At 39.9% G+C, this 23,111-nt stretch overlaps 3 protein-coding genes across 17 annotated transcripts; all 3 read right to left on the reverse strand.

Moving 5' to 3' along the window:
• Positions 1-8,891: 8,891 nt before the first annotated feature.
• LOC128197769 (putative pentatricopeptide repeat-containing protein At2g01510) lies at positions 8,892-11,244 on the reverse strand. Of its 3 annotated transcripts, none has more exons than XM_052880508.1 (2): positions 10,863-11,244; positions 8,892-10,504 (listed from the first exon to the last, which is right to left on the reverse strand). In XM_052880508.1, exon 2 carries the CDS (start codon positions 10,385-10,387, stop codon positions 8,933-8,935), a length of 1,455 nt encoding a protein of 484 aa, XP_052736468.1. In that variant the 5' UTR covers positions 10,388-10,504; positions 10,863-11,244; the 3' UTR covers positions 8,892-8,932. The 3 variants fall into 3 exon arrangements, with proteins under 3 accessions (XP_052736468.1, XP_052736466.1, XP_052736465.1); XM_052880506.1 differs by having other exon boundaries at positions 8,892-10,656; positions 10,863-11,243; XM_052880505.1 differs by having other exon boundaries at positions 8,892-10,656; positions 10,783-11,243.
• A 954-nt stretch (positions 11,245-12,198) lies between these two features.
• On the reverse strand, positions 12,199-17,154 carry LOC128197770 (sialyltransferase-like protein 5). The gene is made up of 11 exons (XM_052880509.1): positions 15,302-17,154; positions 15,139-15,215; positions 14,816-14,902; positions 14,621-14,698; positions 14,440-14,531; positions 14,146-14,347; positions 13,806-13,896; positions 13,666-13,724; positions 13,383-13,531; positions 13,127-13,208; positions 12,199-13,045 (listed from the first exon to the last, which is right to left on the reverse strand). The coding sequence occupies exons 1-11, from the start codon at positions 15,417-15,419 to the stop codon at positions 12,653-12,655; spliced, it is 1,428 nt and encodes a 475-aa protein (XP_052736469.1). The 5' UTR covers positions 15,420-17,154; the 3' UTR covers positions 12,199-12,652.
• LOC108318825 (putative pentatricopeptide repeat-containing protein At2g01510) lies at positions 15,475-21,425 on the reverse strand. Of its 13 annotated transcripts, XR_008250598.1 has the most exons (6): positions 21,105-21,425; positions 20,942-21,018; positions 20,619-20,705; positions 17,488-19,847; positions 16,851-17,351; positions 15,475-15,679 (listed from the first exon to the last, which is right to left on the reverse strand). XR_008250598.1 is itself a non-coding variant. In XM_052880495.1 (5 exons), exons 1-5 carry the CDS (start codon positions 21,220-21,222, stop codon positions 15,648-15,650), a joined length of 2,661 nt encoding a protein of 886 aa, XP_052736455.1. In that variant the 5' UTR covers positions 21,223-21,425; the 3' UTR covers positions 15,475-15,647. The 13 variants fall into 13 exon arrangements, 12 of the variants coding, with proteins under 12 accessions (XP_052736455.1, XP_052736458.1, XP_052736457.1 ...); XM_052880495.1 differs by lacking the exon at positions 16,851-17,351 and having other exon boundaries at positions 17,501-19,847; XM_052880498.1 differs by having other exon boundaries at positions 15,475-17,176; positions 17,501-19,847.
• Positions 21,426-23,111: the final 1,686 nt, after the last annotated feature.

Consider the following 23,111-nt stretch of genomic DNA (forward strand, 5'->3'; position numbering starts at 1 on the left):
TTGATTTTATAAAAATAAAAAAATGAAAACTAAAAGAAAATAAAATTAAATAAAACCAAAACAAATAAAAAGATGAAATAAAGATAAAATTAAATTAAAACAGAAAATATTTATTATATATTTCTATTTGATTTTTTACTCCGTATGAAAATAAACTAAAAATGAAGATAAAATAAAAATGAAAATAAAGAGAAAAAGATACAAATTCTGACACACATTTTTTTATTTTATTTAACGTACCCGGACAAAATTGGGTGTTGACAATTTTAATCAACCCGGACGAAATTGGGTGTTGACAACCAATAGTCCATGGTCAGGGGTCCCTTTTTGCACGAACAATGCTGCCCCTAACTTGATGAAGTACTTCAACAAAGGTTCCTTCCTCATAATAGATCTGCAACATGGCAAGAAATGTAGGTCTAGGCGATCCTCTCATAGGATGCCCAAATCGTCTTTGTGCTAACACAAGATTGTAATTAATACAACACCTGATACCTATGAGGGGTACATTAGGGTGCCTTCCGCAATGATATATAATTTACAATCTACGTTGTCAAGGAACACATTATTTAACTTGTTCTTCGTTTAAACTTGCACAGAGTTGCGCCCATTCATTTGCCCCTTTCATATTTGGTTTCCAGTGCAATAGTTCATCCATGGGACACGTGGCATTCAAGGAGTCATCATTCACACGGGAGATGAACATAACATTTTTCCTTCCTTTAACTCATAACAACGATTAATGGTCCCATAAACTTCAGCTGGGATGGCAGTGACTGGATTCTCATAGCGCTCTTTGTATCCCACGAATGCATTCATAGCGGCATAGTTGACAAAATTATTAACACTAGGAAAGAGCATGATACCATAGAGGAGAAGAGCCAATACATCTATAAGTGTTTCCCGGTTTTCTTCTTCGGCCAAACGATGCAAGTGTCCTTTGAGGAATAGCCAGACAGGAAGTACATCCCAGAGTGACACCGCTACACAACCCCTCTAATTCTAAGTTGCGCTCAGACCCGGGTATAGGGCCCCACTCATGATATGCATAAAGTGTGTGTGTGTGAAGGGAGAATGCAATGGTACACCCCAAACCCTCACCTGCAAAACAACCAGAAAAATCCTAGGCAGATATAAACATGTTTCCTACCCTAGGGTTCAAAATGGAACAATCAAAACAAACACACATGTAACTATTTCAAATATCAAACATGGATAAAGAAAAAGGGAAGAAAAACACAAAGTAAAACCACATCGAATTCGCACATCTAATTAAATGGCTTGACTCTCTTCGGACAATCCCCAGCGGAGTCGCCATCTGTCGCAACCGGGATCGCGACGGGACGACGATCCGAAAAATAAAAACTAGTTTTAAAATTTAGAGATTTGGAGTCGCCACCATAGTTTATTCTGGAAAACTACGGAAAAACCATAAAATGATAAGGCAAGGTCTACGAAATTGAAATTCTCAATTCGAGAGTCGGTTACGTGTAGGGAAGGTATTAGCACCCTACAACGCCTGCCCTGAGGCAGTACCTTTAACTAAATATGCGAATATGAATGTGGCTTTCAAAATGTTTAACTTTCCCTTACAATAAAACTCTACAGAAACAAACAACATTTTTTAGTTTTTTGGGCCCGACAAGGATTTACCTTGCTCCTACGTATTCTCATTTAGAATGAGAAATCAGGGTTCCGTAGTTCGTTTAGAAACTGTTTGAAAATATTTGGAAATTGTTTGGGAGATTAGTTTGAGAAATGATTTTGGATTTTTGGGAAGGTGAACCTGACAAGGACTGGCCTTGCTCCTACGTATCTCCACTTTTGATGGAGAATCAAGGATCACGTAGTTCTGGCTCACAATATTGATTGTTGTTAGAAGTTGTGGATATTTTTGGTTTTTGAAGATTTTATATTTTTTTGTATTTTTATAAAACAAGCAGAAAAGGTTTTTAGCACAAGGACGATGCGTGCGATAACACGTGTGCCTGAACCTTTAAAACATATTTTTTGTTTTTATTTGAAAGAGAGAGAAGGTTTTTGGCACAAGGACGATGCGTGCGATCACACATGTGCCTAAACCTTTAAAACGTATTTTTGAGATTTTGTTTAAAAAAGAGAAGAGGTTTTTTGGCACAAGGACGATGCGTGCGATCACACATGTGCCTAAACCTTTAAAACGTGTTTTTGGATTTTTATTTAAGAAAGAGAGAAGGTTTTTGGCACAAAGACGATGCGTGCGATCACACATGTGCCTAAACCTTTAAAACGTGTTTTTTGGATTTTATTTATTTTTATTTTTTATGATTATTATGTAAAAACAAAACAAATAAAATCTAATAGACACAAATAAAACAAAGGGGTGTGGGATTATCATACAAGGGGTTGCATGCAATAAAAATTAAATAATAAAATAAAACAAAAATAAAACACAACCAAAGCATGAAAATAAAACAAGAGAAAAAGCCCAACAAAAAAATAGGGGTAGAGATGAAACCATGGATGCATGCTGAGGTTCCTTTAATTGGGCCAAAATCCTCTTTTCCAACTTTGCATCTGCCACGGGTGTAAGGACGAAATTTGGAGGTACATCCTGAAATGTGTGTTAAATCCAATTCTTTTCTTTTTTTATTTCTTTACGGTCAGAAAGGCTTAAGCCCAAATGAAAGGGGTGCTGGAAGGAGAAATGTTAATTTTTGCCTTTCTCTTTTTTTGTTCTTTTGTTTTTTAGGCTGGTTCACTTTGCCAAGAACAAAGGCTGCCCCAGGTCTCTTTCTTCTCCCAGCAGCTCGCCGACGTCCCAACCGGAAACGGCCACCGCAATCCAGCTAGCGTCGTCGCCACCTCCGATGTCCATGGACGAGACCATCGCCGGCCGCTGCTCCAAGCTCCCTTTCTCTTCTTCTCGCGCGGGGGGTTTGCGCCGGATTGATACTGGCTGTCGTCGCCTCCGAGACTGTCACGGGCCGCACCGTCAGATCCGGCCACTGCCGCCACTGCCGAGCCCCAATCCAGCCACCGATCCCGTTCTAGCCCTCGACACCGGCGCCTCGATCTGGCCATCCAGGGAGGGGTTTCACCTCAGCCGCGCCTCTGCTTCTCTGGAAATCGTCATGCTTCCGCCACCTGGGGAAACCCGATCACCGTGAGTCGTGGCTGATGCCACCCAACCAGGGCCGCCACTGTCCGCCTTCCACCAATCAGCACCACTGCTTTCTCCCTCTTTTTTCCCTCACGGCCATGCCCCAACCACCGCCTAAACAACCACCCAGGCCGCCGTGTTACCGCTTCTCCGGACCGGTCACCACGCCATTGTCGCGCCTCAATCCAGCCACCCAGGGAAGAGTTCCTCCACCGCACACCGTGGGGTTCTGCAAACACCTCCATCAAGCTTGCAAGCCAGAGATGATTTGAGATTATTATTTTTAGTTTACACTTTCAATCTTGGTTTTCTGTTTGGGTGTTGATTCGGATCTCAATTGATTTGTTAGATGCATGGGAAGGGTGAGCTGCAGATCACGCTTTGATGAAAGATTGGATTCGGGTTTCCATTGGTGGTGAAGGTGGGTTGGTTTTCAGATTGTCCCTTTAGATTAGTGTCTCATGTGATGAATTGGTATCTCTGATATTGAGGTTAAGCCGTGACATGAAGAAAAGAAAGGATGACGATAGGGATTAGCCGAGAGGTGGAAACGAAAAGGTAAGGGATGAAGATCATGGGTTGTTTAGAGGTTTTGGTTCAAAGATGAATATGGAAAAGAGAGGGATGAAGACGAAGGTGATGGCCATGAGTGAATATGGAGGATGGGTATTTAGCCGTGAAATGGTATAAGGGTGAAGAAAGATGGCCGGAGATGAAAGATAAGCTTGCTGGCTAGGATGGTGATGGGTGAAGTAACTGGCGTCCAGCTCGGTTCCCCTGATGAGTGAAGAAGAAACAATTTTTATAAAAAAAACTTCAAAACCCGTGAGCCTCTCCTGTCCAGAAACCAATCCGTGAGCCTCTCCTCCTGTTCAGAAATAATCCGTGAGTACACATTCCATTGCATGCTGAGCAACAGTCCTTGGGCGTGAGCAAATAGGGTAAGGGCCCCTCCATCTTGTCTTCATCTTCATACTGTGGGCATCCTTCTGTGCGTGTGGTATGCTGGATGGTGATGTTCTCAGTGATGGGTTTGTCCGTGGGTGCGTGGTGATCCAGTGAGAAAAATGGGGATGAATCTGATGAATTCTAGAACAGAAAGGGTGGACATCTGAGAGGGGCTGGCCGATGGACGAAATTGAAAAGGACGAGAGTAGATACTGCCTTGTATTTTCATTCCTAAATGAGTTACAAGAAACTGAAAATGAAAGAAATCTTGAATCTGAAAAGAGTGTTTGATAATGCTAATTCTCACCATTATCTAAGCATGAATTTAAGAGCAAAATCAACTCCTTTCTAGCTTGTAACTTGCTAAATCCTCTCTTTTATCTTAGTTTCATGAATAAATGTGTTTTAGGCTACATTGATGATATTTCATCTATAATCCCTTTATTTTGTAGTAATACAATGATTGGAAGAACCTCCACGAAAAGTATAAAGCTGAACTAACCACAGAAGCAAGCAGATCTGCACAAAATAGAAGAAAACACAATGCTGCTGCAGAGACTCACGCCGGGCGCCTACTGACCTGGGCGGCGCCGGGCGTGAGGTAGCTGACCCATGGCGCGCCGGGCGCCGGTCTGTCGGGCCGCCGGGCGCGACTTTTTGCTGATGTGGCAGAAACGCTTTATTTAACCCTGGAACGCGAAGGGCTTGGGGTCTTTGGTTCTTTGGAGGTGCGATTTCACGGCTGGAGCTAATGGAGGGCGTGAGGAGCTTGTGGGAACATCTCCTCCTCTTCCGTTGGGTCTCCTTCTTCTTCCATCTTCCATGTTTGTAAGCTTTAGGATTCTCCATGGAAGTGGAGAACCAGATTCGTTTTGTTAGGGATTGTTGTAGCCTATGGATTCTTGTGTAATGGATGATTGATTTGATTATATATATGCCTTTTCTATCAATTGCTAGTATTCTTGTTTCCAATCTTAAAGCTTGCATGTAATAGGAATGTTCATGACTTGATTTTGGGGTTTCATGGATTATGGGGACGTAAGATGGAACCTAGAACTGAAACAAGAGTCCTTGTGGTCATTGATTCTAGGGATGGAAGATGATTCACATGTTGTCTTAAGATCCTAGCTCTTTAATGCGGGTTTGCTTGTTAGATTGTCCAAGGAATTGGAGTTTAATAGGGATAACCTAGGCTCTTTCACCTAAGGGATTGGGGCTAGAGTGTTTTAGTGGATTGACTTTAGTAAATTGATAGAGAGGAGATAAAATTGGTTATACACAAGCGTGCATTGGTGAAAACTAACCTTAGCAATGTCATTTCATACCATTTCTAGTCTTTTCCATTTCCAAGTGCCCTCAATACCAAAGTCCAACCTTGTAATTATGTATCAATTTATGTTTCTGCACTTGTTCTGTAAATTGATGTTATGTTCTTGAGTCTATATGAGTTGTTAATCGCACAATTCTCTAGTATTACGAGTCTCTTGGGAAAACGATACCCGGTCTTACCGGTTTATTACTTGAACGATTCGGTACACTTGCCGAATTTGATCAACAGTGTTACAGGTTCTTATGGATGTTGATGCTCTCTGGTTACAGGTTCAAAAAAACATTGGTTTATTGGTTTCGAATGGGTACTTGATGGATGGAACAAAAGGATGGAAAGGTGATGAAGCAACGGAGGATAGCACGAATTGCTCATTGAGAGGATAAAGAGGTGTTGGAGATGAAGGCCGTGAGGATAGGTTGAAGATGAATCCTGGAGGTGGTACCAAGCTGAGGATAACGATGAGCTCTCGGGAAGAGATAGATGTTGGAGGTGGTGTTCGAGATGAATATCCCGAGGTTGGAAAATGAGGATGATGATCTGGAGATAGTGCTGTTCTTTTTTCTTTTTGAATCCCCTGTTCTGATGTGTAAAGAACAATTGTCATGGTAAAAGGACCACTTTACAGTGCTGGAAGAGGGGCAGAGGAATCTGCACAGGACAGCTGAAGGTGGGAACTTCGGTGTAAAGTTCAAACAAATTTTAAAACGTAACACGACCCTTCTAAACGTTCGGCCAAAAACTACCGAGAACGAACGTCCGTTAGCCTAACATGACCGAACGTACTAACCATTTAACACACAGACCGAACGTTCACATGGTAAAAACAAACAGGTCGAACGCGTACTCGAGTAAAAATTAACGCCGATCGCTACACATGGACGCTCGCATACGATCACTGATCCAACAGAAAACGAACGCTCGAGTTTATGAGACCGCAAGCTAACTATGAACGCTCGTTCTTTGAGTATAAGCAACGTCAAAAACGAACGTTGCTAATAAACAAATTGGACGAACGTTTTAAATCTTGGTCGAACAAGTTCTGGACGATCGTCTCAATCATGACCGAATGGTACTAATTTAACGATTAAAACAAACGGTTGTAAACTCACATCGATCAAATGAAATCCCGAACGAGCGTCACCAAATTAATACTTAACCGAACGGTAAAGATCATGGTCAATAACAAACGATTGTTCATAGAGGACGAACGGTATAAGGCGTGACTTGGATGAGCGGTAGAGGAAAATTAGGACGAGCGGTAGAGGAAAATTAGGACGAGCGGTAGAAGTGAATTAGGACGGACGTTCCGGACGAGCGTTCAAGACGAGCATTGGGGTTTAGCGGTATCTGAGGGGTGAGGTGGACGAGCGCTCAAGACGAGCGTTGTCTGAGGGGTGAGGTGGACGAGCGCTCAGAATGAGCGTTGAGAAGGGGTGCTGTGAACGAGCGCTCAGGACGAGCGCTCTGGACGAATGGTAGAAGAGAAATAGGACGAACGTTCTCTCAACAAGAGAACGAACGCTCAAAGAACTCAGGACGAGCACTCAGAGGGTTGAGGTGGACGAGCGCTCAGGACGAGCGCTCCAAAATCGGGGACGAGCGCTGAGGACGAAAGGTAGAAGAGAAAGGACGAACGTTCTCGCAGCAGGGGAACGAGCTCTCAGGCGAGCGCTTAGGGCGAGCACCCAGACGAGCGCTCAAGACGAGCGCTCTGTACGAGCGCTTAGGACGAACGCTTAGGACGAACGCTCTGTACGAGCGCTCAGGACGAGCGCTCTGAGCGCTGTCAACGAGCCACTTCGTTTTTCTTTTATTTTTTATAAATTTTTTGTATTTTTCTATTTTTGTATTTTGTATAATTTTGATTTTTATAAAAATGAAAACTAAAGTAAAATAAAGTTAATAAAAATAAAAATATGAAATAAAGATAAAATTAAGACAGAAAAGACTTAATATACTTTTTATTTGATTTTTATTCTTAAAAATGATGATGAAAATAAAAATGAAAACAAAGAGAAAAGATACACATTCTGACACACATTTTTTTTATTTTATTTAACGTACCCGGACAAAATTGGGTGTTGACAGCAGCAAAAGTAAACTCAGTGGGATTGAACCCCAAATTCTACATCTTGAAAACAGGTTGATAGCATCATGATTGAAGCCCTCTTTGGAGTACCCCGTCAACAACACATTGAAAGTTACATTATCTCTCTCCGGCATATGCTTGAAGAGGTGACAAACCAAACCTAGGCTACGCGTCTTACAGTAAGAATCAAGCAACGAGTTGCAAACCTTGAGGGTGGAATCATACCCCAATTTGACAACATGGGTTTGCACTTGTGCGACTTCATTGACACTTTCAAACTCAGTGAACCCAGATAAGAGAGTCGTCAAGGTGACATGATCCGGAACCAAGCCGTGCCTACACATATCAGCGAAGAGACCGAATTTTGTTAGCAAAATGATGAAGATGAAGTTTTGATGATGTCCAAATCAAGTCAAGAACAAACAAGACTCATGAAGAATGATCTTTGAAGACTTGTAACCTCTTGTAAAAAATTGTATGAACATAGGAAAATTAGTAGTTTCTTGTATGTATTCAAAAGTGATGTAAAAATAAATCAAGAGCAAAATCTGTGCAGTGTTAATCGATTAACAAGGGGGTTAATCGATTAACAGAGGGCGTTAATCGATTGTTCCAGAGGCAAATGGCGAAGCACAGCATTTCAGTGTTAATCGATTAACGTTAATCGATTAACAAGGGCTGTTAATCGATTAACATAGTTACCGTTTGAAAAACTAGCCGTTTTTTGAGACGTTGAACTATCCGTTGGGGTGTTAATCGATTAACCACTGTAGCTAATCGATTAACACAGTCAGAAAGGCTGCAAACGAAAATGGAAGAGCCTTTTTGAGAAGTCTATAAATAGACTCTCATTTTCTCTCAAGAGAACTTAACAAAACTTGAGAATCTCTTCCCTTGTGCTCTAAAACTCTGAAACTCTTAAGATCTGTGAGCTATTGTTCGGCTTGTGAAACTCGTGTCTGTGGAGCTGGTGAAGTGCTGCTACGGTGACAGAGGAGATAGCCGGTTCATCCTTAGTTTGTCTGAGGAGGTGTTTGGAAGAGGAAGTTCATCCTTCGTGAAGTATTCGGAGGAAGTGTTTCATCCTTTGTGAAGACTCAAAGGAAGTGTTGGTTCATCTCTTGTGGCATCAAGAGAGGTGTTTTCTAAACCTTTACAAATTGTATTTGTGTAATTATAATTTGTAATTGTTTTGTGATAGTGAAATTGTTTATCTTGTTTTGAGATAAGCGACTGGACGTAGGATTGGTAAGATCCGAACCAGGATAAAATCAACTGTGCAAATTTCTCTCTATCTTACTCTATTTAATTGTTTTATTAATTGCTAAGTAAGATAAATTGAGTAGAAATTTTTAAGGCACACGTTTTTAAGTAAGAACCAATTCACCCCCCCCCCCCCCCCCTCTTGGTTTGTTATTCCACGCTAACCATTCCGCTGCAGCCGCTCTGACAAATTTGGTTGCAGACCTGAATGAACCATTTGTTCAAATGATCTAATAGCATGGCCACCGTCTCCGTTTTGTGCATAAGCTGAAATCAGTGCATTCCAAGAAACACAGTTCCTCGTAGGCATCTCTTGAAACATATGAAGTGCTTCTTTTATGGATCCACATTTTGCATACATGTCAACCAGTGCACTCCCAGAAAATACATTTGAAATGCATCCAGACCTGATTATATGTAAGTGTAACTGTTTTCCCAGTGTTAGTGAAGCTAGATTTGCGCAAGCTCTTAAGATACTGGCGTAAGTGGCCGAGTCAGCACGTATTTTGGCTTTTTGCATATCAACAAATAGCTTTAGGCCGTCTTCATGGAGCCCCTTCTGAACATAACCCGAGATCAAGGCTGTCCATGGAACTGAACCTTGATGAGCCATATCAACAAAAATCCTATTTGCTTCCCCAAATTTGTCACATTTAGCATACATGTCAACCAAAGAATTCCCAACCAGAATTTCTGAAATGGCATCTGTTACAATTGCCTGGGAATGGATTTGCCTACCCATTTCCAGGTTCAAAGCATTTGCGGCAATGCTCAAAAAGGTTGCAAATGGGAATTGCCGCCTGTCAAATCTTGTAAACTGTAATTCCCTGAAAAGTTCAAGCGATTCCTCCACTCTTTCATTCCATGCACAATAAGTGATGATCACATTGTAAGAGATACCATCCACCTCTGGCATTTCATAAAAAAGCTTCCTCACTTCAGCAACACGGTCATGCTTGGAGTAGAAATCAAGCAAAGCATTAGCCACAAACACATTCCACACAAACATACACTTCACCACAAAACTGTGAACTTGTTGCCCAAATTCTATATCATCCAATTGTATGCCTGCAGTTAAAACCGCAGCAAAAGTAAACTCAGTGGGATTGAACCCCAAATTCTGCATCTTGAAAAACAGGTTGATAGCATCATGATTGAAGCCCTCTTTGGAGTACCCCGTCAACAACACATTGAAAGTTACATTATCTCTCTCCGGCATATGCTTGAAGAGGTGACAAGCCAAACCTAGGCTACGCGTCTTACAGTAAGAATCAAGCAACGAGTTGCAAACCGTGAGGGTGGAATCATACCCCAATTTGACAACATGGGTTTGCACTTGTGCGACTTCATTGACACTTTCAAACTCAGTGAACCCAGATAAGAGAGTCGTCAAGGTGACATGATCCGGAACCAAGCCGTGCCTACACATATCAGCGAAGAGACCGAAAGCATCGCGGAACTTATTGTTCTGAGCGTAGCCACCAATGAGCATTGTCCAGGTAACAACCGAGCGTTCAACCATGCCATCAAACAAGCTCCTAGCAGTGGAAAGATTGCCAGAGTTTAAGTAACCCATGATCATAGTGTTGGTGGAGATGATGTTCTTGTGAGGCATTTTGTCAAACAGTTTGCGTGCTGCACCCAAATCCCCATGTAGGAGATGATTCTTTACTTGAAAGTTGAAACGATACGTGTTGGGATCGAAGCCTGTCTTGATGATGGAAGCATCGACCTGAAAGTGTCGTTTTTGCAATGTCAAAATTCCGTTTTTCCTCGAACATGCTTTGATGTAATTCATGGAACATAATTGAAAATGAAAGACACTCCGAGGAAATGACTGAGTAGACCGGTCGGAGTTGGATTCGAAGCTCCTTGAGGCGTTCTCTAATGAGGCAAACACAGTTGAATGGAAAGGTTATAAGCATTTAAGCCTAATTACCAATTTATTCTCATAATACACAAAGAGCGAAAAAAAAATAACCAAACCAATCCGTTTTGAAACCAACAAACCAATTTCAGATCACAAGTTATCCATCAAGGTCGTATTCCGTCAAGAATTGGGCATTCAAACCGTCAACAACAATACATACAAGTTAGCTCCCCATATCTGGAAAATTAGCTTTTCCTCACTGCTCAACTCTTTCCACCAATTTCCGCAGCCTCATGCGTTCGACACTCCACTCGAACAACCTCCCCAACTTGCTACCCGTGCCTCGTAAATTCTCTCTCTCACTCTTAGACTTTCCAGAATATTTGTTTTGGTCCCCCCAAACTCTCAACTATTCGCCCAATTTAGAGACTCGCTCACCACTCCAAAATGAATGTCGCGAACCCTAGAAATTTAATCCCTCCAATTCTTCTTCTCCATAAGGCACCTCAGTTTCTCTTAATTTCTATGCTTTCGTTACTCTCCCGTAGCATTGGATTTCTTCATCACGCCGCATAGAAAAAAAAAACAAAAAAAACAAAACCCCCCTTTACTAAATCCTCTAGTATCGGTTGTCCAAATACAACATTTTATTTAAATTTATTTTTTCAAAAATAAGATACGAGCTTAAATTCAATTTTAATCTATATAAGTTAACTGATGGACAATTTTGTTCCCCTCAAATTTTAATTACAAATTTAATCTTTTAATCTTTTAAAGTTATGCAATTTTAATTAACCAATAATTAAGTTGTCAATCTAAATATATAGATAGAGAGAAAGAGATTACTCGGATTAACAAATTGTAAAACTAGTTACAATGAGTTATTAATATTATCATCAATTAGATATATGTAATATTTTTATATAACCAACTAAATGAAAAATTAACCTTCTAGAAAATGTTGATGTTTGCTTTTAGAAAATCAAATTAATATTAAAGAAATGTTAACAAATTATGTGGAGAAATAAAAGAATGCCTGTAACTGGAAAGCTCCTTCTATTTTATTTAATTTTAAACAAATGAAGAAGAGAGAGCCAAAGCTATCAAATTTAGTGTATAATTATTGTAAAATTTATACGAAACTCAAAAGAGTCTATAACTATGTACTACCAAACACATCGATCACTAGAAGTTGGTATGAAAAGTTAAGTAGGCATGAAAACATGAAGATTTTGTGTTTGTGTAATACACATTCTTGTGAAACTCTGGGCTCACAGAAAGTTCCTCCAAGATCATCACAATTGAGAATTGCTTAATAGAACTAGTTTAATTGAGAAATAGGATCAACTTTGAGTAACTCATCCAACAATAGATAACATGTTGCATGAGTCACAAATATTTGAAGAGCTATTGATCTTGAGCTGACCAATTAGTAAACAAAATGAAAAGGTAAATTCAGCAAAATAATTCACGCAACAATTTGTGGTAACAAACTCAAGATAAGTAGTGGAAAGAGGAACAAAAGAGAAAAAACATTAATAAAGGGGGAAAAAAGCTTAACAACAAAATAAATACATTGAAAATCTCGTAAAACAAAACAGCTCACTATCCTTTTCTTTATCCATCATCATAAAAAAATGTTTTTTTTTTTGCAGATACTTCTTTAGACAATTAATACATTATAGAAGTTAGATACCTATCATGCCACGGACTAAGGACTGTCCATTCCAGAACTGAAAAAAAAAATGGTACAACAAACTTCTGGGGTCAGAATTCCTGTAGTGTGATTTCTAGGCCCTAACATGAATCACTTGGGTTGGTGGAATTATGCATATTCATTCCATTTTTTTCACTTGGAGTTGAGATTGGTGCTACGCTCTGGCTGAATAAGTGAAGAAACAGAACGCTGTTGGGAAGCTATGCCAGCAGCCCTCAGAAAGTAACTTCATCCCAGCTTCTATAGAAGGTTGGGCACGATCAAATAATATCAATAGAAAGCAAAGGCACCATTTACGCCTCAGATTTTAAGGAATGTCTCACACAGACTAGATCATCCAACCTATTGTCGTCCATTTTATATAGAGAGACCCCTTGCATCTGGTTATAATGATCCTGTGCTTCCCTCCTCAAACTCTCAAAAGGCATCACTTCCCATTTACTATAATTTGAATATTTCCTTATATCACTCATGTCTGGTGATCCTGAGACAGGTCCACTGTTCTCTGGATCCACATTGCCCCACACCTTACAATTGCCAAACTGTCCTAAATCACCTCCATGACCGTCTTCATTCCTTTTCAAGTGCAAAGCTGCTGCATGTGCTTGCCTTATCATTTCTCTACTAGGTATATCTGACCAGTCTTCCCTCCTCTTAGATCTCATGGGCGAGTGAATCCTGATTACCTGACAATAAAACAAATCGAAATCATTATAAAATATACACACTAAATATATTGTGTATAAAAATTTATAATTAATGTATACCCCAAGACATTCTAGAAGTTGGTAATACGCTCTTCCTTGAAGTGGATTGTGTCCCTTTCTAGGCTTAGAGAAGTATCTTGTCCTATAAGAAAAAAAATGATAAAAAGGGAAGATGAAATGTTCGAAAGTCTTAGTATCACAACCTTACATTTACAAAAATAAATAAACAAATAATTTAAAAATAAAGATTTTGTGTATCAATGGAGGAAAGACCAAGAATTTGAGAAATAATCAATATCAAAATAGATAAACTAACCATTCAGTGTATCCTGGATCAACAGTGAATCCATATATATCAATGATATCACACATGGAGAGCGCTAACTCAATAGATTTCATTCCAGTTCCTTTGGCACCTCGACGTAGTACAATTCCTTGGAAGAGATAGACTGGGTTGGGTATGGTCTGCCATAAAAGGTAGTTTGAAAAAATGTAGATAAACCTATTATAGTAAGTAGCTAGGTATCCAGTTGCTCCCATCCGTACTGATATACACCTAAAAGCATTCAATGAACCGGTTATAAATAACAGATTCTCACCTTTATAACTGCATTGATTTCTCTGTGTGTCAGACTTTTGATTATGAGAACCTCAGTGTCTGCAAAAGAACAAGTTTTAATCCTTTCATTATATAGATACCATGAACTAACAGGCAAACGAAAAAATAATCATAACTTACCAGATCCTTTTAGAATAGGGACCATGTTACGCGCAGCACCTCTGACAACTAGACGGAAATCCCTCTTAAGACCAACATATTTGGCATATTCCTACACAATCCATATAGGGACAAAATAAGTATCCGCGACTCTTTTAATAGCCTATCGGATAAATACACTACAAACTCTAATACTATATCACTTTTTGGGATCTTGTTCAGAATATAATTGTTGGATATTGCAGAAGCAGGTTGTTGTTTCATCTATGCTTTGGATAAACTAATAGGATTTCAAGAAAACGGAAATGAAAGAAGAAATTGTTAAAACTTTGTCCCCATTATGATGGGTTGACATGTTTACCTCATTAACAGGGGCCTCATTGTCCCGAATAACAGCATCATGGCTGTCAATTTCTTTCCCGAATGTAGTCTTCAGAAGGTCCCCAGAATTACCAACAACAGCACAAGTTCGGAACTGCCGTGGGTGAAATGGGGGCTTTGCAGGTAATAACACATTGAGGTTCTCTTCACAAAGAGTCTTGTTGGTGCACTTCTTTGTCCCCCTACAAGAAGAAAAGGCATTCGCACACATACACTAACTGATAACACATGCAACCCAATAAACAAAATTGAAATAAAGTTTCAAGATCCATACAACTGTGCTATCCTTTGTGGAGCGTAATCCATCCAACCACCAGGTCGAGAATCAAGATACTCTCTGGTCAACACAGTTGTCATGTTCCGATACTGCAACATCTCAACACATCAGCCCAAGTAAATACTCATTCTAAAACTTCAAATGAAACAGGAACAAAAGGAGTGTCATGACAATGCACCTGTTCCCACAACAGGATTGCCTCACACACATCATATTTGTACTCCAACGGCTCAAAGTGCTTAAACTGTGCGTTGTACTGCAATAATTTAAACATTGAAAAAGAAAAAAGAAACTCAACAGTTTAACCACTAACGAAACATTAAAAAAAATAAGAGTTCTCAGAACTCAGAATTGAGGAGACAGAAAGACATACCCAAGAGCTGTTGGTACCTTCAGGGTATTTAAGGATCAAATTGCAATGGTCAATTATATGAGCAGTGAGTCCTAGCCCCCTCTTATCCTGTTTCAATTTCCAACGTCAGCACATATCTTAACACAACTATATTCTATCCTTTTAAAAAAATAAAAACACAAGACATAGATTATGATGCTTATATGTTTTTTCTGTGCTTCTATCAGAATTGGAAGTGAGTGTAGCCGGAGTTACACATCAATAATATTAAGAAATGATAAGATGAATAAATAACCACATCAGTATTATTCATCAGAGAGAAATGTTTCAGATCGAACAGTTACCACACATTGCTGAACACTGGACTGAAAGTTAGACAAGATGCGGATAATTTTGGATTTGCGAGCCGAAGAAAGGGACCCTGAACATGCGAATTTAAACGGAAATTAAGAAAACAGAAATAGAATGATTGATATTACAAGTGTGATGCGTTTACCGAGAATATACCTGAGAAGAAAGAGGATTGGATGTAGAAGAGGAGGAAGGAGAACAATGCAGCCGCGCACACCAGATAAAGGATGGTGGGTCGTCGGTTAAGGGCTGAAACCTGCTTGTGCTGCCTCATTGGTGTTTGTGTAACGTCCCAACTTTGAGAGTCACTTAAGTGTATCAAAGTCTAATTTTTCGTAAAGGTCACGTTGAAAATTTAAAAATAAAATTAATTTATTCCAATGTACATATCCACAACTCAAGTTCAAATAAAGCGTCAAGTACATTTCATAAAAATTTATTTCTCAAATAAATCTTTAATAATTCTTTAATGCTTCCCGAATGCTAGCCCCTCTCTCGTCAATTACACAACTCCAGAATCATCTGCATTCCTATCTGCTCCCGTATAAAACACATGTTATACGATTATTGCAACAAACACACGGAAATATAGGTGAGCTATTGAATAAACACAAAGCATTAATCAGAATATAATAATTATATGGAATAAACACAAAGCATTAATCAAAATATAACAATTATATTGAATAAATACAAAGAATTAATCAAAATATAACAATTAAAGCAGTACACCCATTAACACTCACTCAGGCTTAGCCTTAGTGATTCCTGTCACAGAGACTATGATTAATTAGAACCAATACCTTTAACGTTCTATCACACAGACCAATTGTTGTCACACAAGACCAATCGTTGTCACACAATTTATATAAATATCCAATTTCCACCAAACAAGTGTTACCCAACCTTAAACCATTTTTCCATAATCCAAAGATGCAACTAGGTAACAAACATTCATTATACTAAACAAATTAATCAAAATTTAATAACGAGAGATGCACTCTAATGAGACCCGTCAAACATACTATAAACTTCCTTAATTCATCCAACTATATTCCGCACTAACATATACATATATATTCCAATCAAAGAAAGTTTACTTGACCAACCATACTGTTTCAGAATCAATGCTTAAACTTAGAAATCGAAATTTAAAAGAGACTCATACTGCATAACTATCCTGGCCTTGTTAAAAACCACCTACATCATCCATCAATCATATAAAACCTTCACAAAGCATACTCTAATAATCATTTCAAATACGTGTATACATTCATAATACCATAATTTCCTACCCCAAAATCCCTTTTCAAATCAACTTGACAGAAACAGTACCTGCATCATACCTTTCTTATTCCATTAATCGTACCTATTCACCATTTTAATAAAACAGAACCCTACATTATAACCTCCTCTTCATTTATATAACACCAATATAACTCAAAAAACATTTAACAAATTCCTTATAAGTCATTTACCAAACTTTATTCTCATTCTTCAGAACATACAATTTCTCCTATTATAACAAGATCATTCAAAATCAATCGCGATGAAACCCAATTGAAATTGTACAACCCATGACCCCTCTGATTCAAGTCATGAAATTTCCAGGATATAAAATCTAAAGAGAACGAAATAAAACCTAACAAGAATGCCACTTAACCAAATTCATTAAGCCCAATATGAAGATAATAGTTCCCCATACCTGCAGTGTGTTCGTCGTCTTCAAAAAAAAAAGCGTTTCTACCAAACCTCTACGTCTCACACTTCACCCACTGCTTGAATTTCACACTTCTCTTCTCAGAATCTCTCGCTCCCACTCTTGGTTTCTAAAGCTCACTTGCTTTCGTGTCCCCAAACCCTCAATTTCTCGCCATATTTATAGGCTCTCTCCATCACCCCAAAATAAAGTCTCGAACCCTAGAAATGAAACTCCTAATGAAAATTTGCAGACAAATTCAGTCGATGAGACTGTTTTTGGTCTACCCTGTGACGACTTACAATTCTTGACATTGAAGTGGAAGTTTCATCCTGGGATCATTGTTTAAATCCTTGTTAGAAAGCTATGAATAAGATTGTCTTGATTTGTAGATCATTGGTATAAAAAGTTATACAAATAAAAATAGAAAAATGTGTGATATGACAGTGGAAGCAAACTCTGTCAAGGATTTCTTTTTCTTGCTGGGAAGGAATAATATGTTTTCTCCTGACCAGTAGTGTAGAAAATTGGTATTAATAACCAAGGGTATATTTGTCAATGGAGACTAAATCTTTGTCAGGGTTAACGCCTTTTCTTTGTAAGTAAAATTGATGAATTTGTTGATGAAACAAAAACAAATTACCAGTAGTCCTTACAGGAGCAAGATCCATCTCTGAAATGATGGAATCTACTTGAATCCCTGACTGTGATTTCCCGGTTTACAATCTTGGAGATTATCTTGATGGCAGCGTGGCAATCGTTACAAGCTCGTAGGTTCTTCAGCACCAATATGGGTGACCCTTTTGGGGTGCTAATAAGTGCAAACGCAATGGCAATGCGTTCACTGTGATACTTTAGGGACTCTACCTTGACTTCCTCATCCACATTGTGCAGGGCACAACTTGAGTCAGGTTTATACCCTTGTTTCTCCATTTGCTCTTCCAACTCATGAAGCATCCTTGTTATCTCTTTCATCTGTGGGTGAGACATGTCATTGGCTGAGAAAACATGAGTCTTCTGTTTGATTTCAACCCAACTGTATGCTGGGACCTTTCTGATCCCTCGCTCTCTCATGGCCTTCTTCACCTTTCCTACATTCTCCCATTCACCAGCTACTGCATAAATATTGGAAAGGCTAACATATGGAGCAGCATCTCTAAGGATCTTCATATTGAATAGTTGATCTGCTGCTCTCTTTGCCATCTCTTGATTCTTATGGATCCTGCATGAGTTGAGAATCGATGTCCACATTACCTCATCTGGTTCAAACGGCATCCGAGCCATCAATATCTCAGCATCATCAAATCGCCCACTGCGACATAGCATATCAACCATTGATGCGTAATGCTCTTTTTTGGGTACAAATTTATACACTTGAGTCATGGAGTTGAAGTATTGTAATCCTTCTTCAACTAGACCACAGTGGCTGCAGGCACACAAAATGCTAAGGAAGCTGACAGAATTTGGTTGCAGACCTGAATGAACCATTTGTTCAAATGATCTAATAGCATGGCCACCGTCTCCGTTTTGTGCATAAGCTGAAATCAGTGCATTCCAGGAAACACAGTTCCTCGTAGGCATCTCTTGAAACATATGAAGTGCTTCTTTTATGGATCCACATTTTGCATACATGTCAACCAGTGCACTCCCAGAAAATACATTTGAAATGCATCCAGACCTGATTATATGTAAGTGTAACTGTTTTCCCAATGTTAGTGAAGCTAGATTTGCGCAAGCTCTTAAGATACTGGCGTAAGTGGCCGAGTCAGCACGTATTTTGGCTTTTTGCATATCAACAAATAGCTTTAGGCCGTCTTCATGGAGCCCCTTCTGAACATAACCCGAGATCAGGGCTGTCCATGGAACTGAACCTTGATGAGCCAAATCAACAAAAATCCTATTTGCTTCCCCAAATTTGTCACATTTAGCATACATGTCAACCAAAGAATTCCCAACCAGAATTTCTGAAATGGCATCTGTTACAATTGCCTGGGAATGGATTTGCCTACCCATTTCCAGGTTCAAAGCATTTGCGGCAATGCTCAAAAAGGTTGCAAATGGGAATTGTCGCCTGTCAAATCTTGTAAACTGTAATTCCCTGAAAAGTTCAAGCGATTCCTCCACTCTTTCATTCCATGCACAACAAGTGATGATCACATTGTAAGAGATACCATCCACCTCTGGCATTTCATAAAAAAGCTTCCTCACTTCAGCAACACGGTCATGCTTGGAGTAGAAATCAAGCAAAGCATTAGCCACAAACACATTCCACACAAACATACACTTCACCACAAAACTGTGAACTTGTTGCCCAAATTCTATATCATCCAACTGTATGCCTGCAGTTAAAACCGCAGCAAAAGTAAACTCAGTGGGATTGAACCCCAAATTCTGCATCTTGAAAAACAGGTTGATAGCATCATGATTGAAGCCCTCTTTGGAGTACCCCGTCAACAACACATTGAAAGTTACATTATCTCTCTCCGGCATATGCTTGAAGAGGTGACAAGCCAAACCTAGGCTACGCGTCTTACAGTAAGAATCAAGCAACGAGTTGCAAACCGTGAGGGTGGAATCATACCCCAATTTGACAACATGGGTTTGCACTTGTGCGACTTCATTGACACTTTCAAACTCAGTGAACCCAGATAAGAGAGTCGTCAAGGTGACATGATCCGGAACCAAGCCGTGCCTACACATATCAGCGAAGAGACCGAAAGCATCGCGGAACTTATTGTTCTGAGCGTAGCCACCAATGAGCATTGTCCAGGTAACAACCGAGCGTTCAACCATGCCATCAAACAAGCTCCTAGCAGTGGAAAGATTGCCAGAGTTTAAGTAACCCATGATCATAGTGTTGGTGGAGATGATGTTCTTGTGAGGCATTTTGTCAAACAGTTTGCGTGCTGCACCCAAATCCCCATGTAGGAGATGATTCTTTACTTGAAAGTTGAAACGATACGTGTTGGGATCGAAGCCTGTCTTGATGATGGAAGCATCGACCTGAAAGTGTCGTTTTTGCAATGTCAAAATTCCGTTTTTCCTCGAACATGCTTTGATGTAATTCATGGAACATAAACGGAAAATTGAAAATGGAAGACACTCCGAGGAAATGACTGAGTAGACCGGTCGGAGTTGGATTCGAAGCTCCTCGAGGCGTTCTCTAATGAGGCAAACACAGTTGAATGGAAAGGTTATAAGCATTTAAGCCTAATTACCAATTTATTCAAGTCATGAAATTTCCAGGACATAAAATCTAAAGAGAACGAAATAAAACCTAAACAAGAACGCCACTTAACCAAATTCATTAACCCCAACATGAACATAATAGTTCCCCATACCTGCAGTGTGTTCGTCTTCTTCAAAAAAACGTTTCTACCAAACCTCTACACCTCACACATCTCACACTCCACCCACTGCTTGAATTTCGCACTTCTCTTCTCGAAATCTCTCTCTCCCACTCTTGGTTTCTAAAGCTCACTTGCTTTCGTGTCCTCAAACCCTCAATTCCTCGCCATATTTATAGGCTCTCTCCATCATCCCAAAATAAAGTCTCAAACCCTAGAAGTGAAACTCCTAAACTCGGATTCCCTTTCTCCATTAATTCTTTTTTCCATTACCTCCTCGGAACAATTATTTCTTCCTCACGCCGCTCTCCCTTTCGCAACCAATTACCCTAACCCTAGGGTTTTTTGAAAAAGAAGAAGAAAGAGAAGCAAAAAGAGAAACTAACGAAAAAGGAGAAAGAAAGAAATGAGCTCCTGTAAAACTGACCCAAGAGCTGTTGGTACCTTCAGGGTATTTAAGGATCAAATTGCAATGGTCAATTATATGAGCAGTGAGTCCTAGCCCCCTCTTATCCTGTTTCAATTTCCAACGTCAGCACATATCTTAACACAACTATATTCTATCCTTTTAAAAAAATAAAAACACAAGACATAGATTATGATGCTTATATGTTTTTTCTGTGCTTCTATCAGAATTGGAAGTGAGTGTAGCCGGAGTTACACATCAATAATATTAAGAAATGATAAGATGAATAAATAACCACATCAGTATTATTCATCAGAGAGAAATGTTTCAGATCGAACAGTTACCACACATTGCTGAACACTGGACTGAAAGTTAGACAAGATGCGGATAATTTTGGATTTGCGAGCCGAAGAAAGGGACCCTGAACATGCGAATTTAAACGGAAATTAAGAAAACAGAAATAGAATGATTGATATTACAAGTGTGATGCGTTTACCGTGAATATACCTGAGAAGAAAGAGGATTGGATGTAGAAGAGGAGGAAGGAGAACAATGCAGCCGCGCACACCAGATAAAGGATGGTGGGTCGTCGGTTAAGGGCTGAAACCTGCTTGTGCTGCCTCATTGGTGTTTGTGTAACGTCCCAACTTTGAGAGTCACTTAAGTGTATCAAAGTCTAATTTTTCGTAAAGGTCACGTTGAAAATTTAAAAATAAAATTAATTTATTCCAATGTACATATCCACAACTCAAGTTCAAATAAAGCGTCAAGTACATTTCATAAAAATTTATTTCTCAAATAAATCTTTAATAATTCTTTAATGCTTCCCGAATGTGTAAGGACCATGATTTTAAGAGTAGTGGGGACACGGTGATCACCCACTCTTTTTCATTACAGGGGAGCAACATGCCCCACACACACAGAGCTCACGTTCAGCATAGGAGAGCAGCCGTATTCTACTTTAAAGTTTATGTCCCACGTTCATGCAAGAGCATAGTGATATGCCATACCCGTGAACATTATTATAGTTCACATGCCCACATTATATTTTACTATTACCTTCACGGGTGAACAATTAAATTGGAGAGCTGCACACATGAAAAAGCAACACGTAAAGGATAGCTCCTTGGGAACAACTCATTCCTTTCATCCAACACTTCAATGTTTCTTCTCTTTGGCTAGCAGAACCAGCAAATGCCCACGGTCCAGCTGGGAGGCGTCACAACCATGGCCTCCACACAACGTCCAACATCCAGGAGCCAGTAGCCACACCCACAGCAGTAGAAGTTCACGGCGCTGCAGTTACTGACTGGAAGGAAGAATACGCACGTTACCCTTGAGGAGAAGAAGCGCCCAGCAGCCACCATCTTCATCATCCAACAACCACTTTCACGCAACCAGCAGAGAAGCCTTGAACCATCCAACACGGTGTAGCAGCGGCAAGAGTTGCAGTCAGTCACGGCCTCTCGTCCATCAACACCAGCAATCCGGTATCGCCCAGCATGCAGCCACCACATTCACGTTGATTCCAGAGAAGATAAGAGAAGGTGCACGGTGAAGAAATGAAACTCACGTCTGGCTGGATGGATGAAGGAGGAACGAGAGTTTGGATGTGAGAAAGTGTTCCTGGAAATGAGAAAGTGCTTTGCCAATGAAGAAACCAAACACAAATGGATGGGTCTCTGCCTTTGTCACGCCGAGGAGCACAAAGATATGGAGAATTGAGTAAAGACAGTGCTAAGGGACAAAGCTTAATGGAATCAAGGGTGGGCAGTAGCACAACTTCCATCCAGCAAGCTTAGTTCAGTAGGTTGTTGCGTCCAGTAAAGAAGATATTCACGTCTAGCAACAACTCATGGCTAGCTCACGTAAAGAGCGAAGAGGGGCTGGAAAGAAGGACGAAAGAAGAAGAAGGGAGGAGAGTTGGACACTGTGGCAAGGGGGTTGAAACGGCAGAGGAGGAACACAGTGCTGAGATTGATTCAAGAATTCACAAAGGAAGTCTTCAACAGGTAAGGGGTGCTAGATTTTTCGTTTTGATTAGTTAATCTTACTATCTTTGTAGAAATCTAATCGCTTTAGAGTTAAAAATGGACGTTTTTCTGGTTTTCTGGAAAACCTGCGATTCTGCAGAATCTAGAGAATCGCGTTCGTCCAATTTGGTTTCAAATTGGACGTTCGTCCAAAACTAGACGAATTGAACATTCGTCCACGCTGATTTGAACGCTCGTTTTCTTTAGCCTGACGAGCGTTCGCTCATGCGTTCGTCCCGTAGCGTTCGTTCTTAAATATTCTGAACGTTCGTCCTAACAGTATATGACCAAATATAGGTGGGTTTCTGAGCGTTCGTTCAGATAAGTGGATTAACGAGCGTTGGTGATGAGGATCTGAGTAGAGAGCGTCTGTGTGCGCCTGTGAACGTTCGTTCATTCCAGGTAAGGGAAGCTTATTTAGTTTAACTGGTTTGATGTATGTGTTTGAACGTTCGTTGTTAACGTGATTTTATTGTATGAT

This window comes from Vigna angularis, chromosome 7 (genome assembly GCF_016808095.1).
Source record: "Vigna angularis cultivar LongXiaoDou No.4 chromosome 7, ASM1680809v1, whole genome shotgun sequence".
NCBI lineage: Eukaryota > Viridiplantae > Streptophyta > Magnoliopsida > Fabales > Fabaceae > Vigna > Vigna angularis.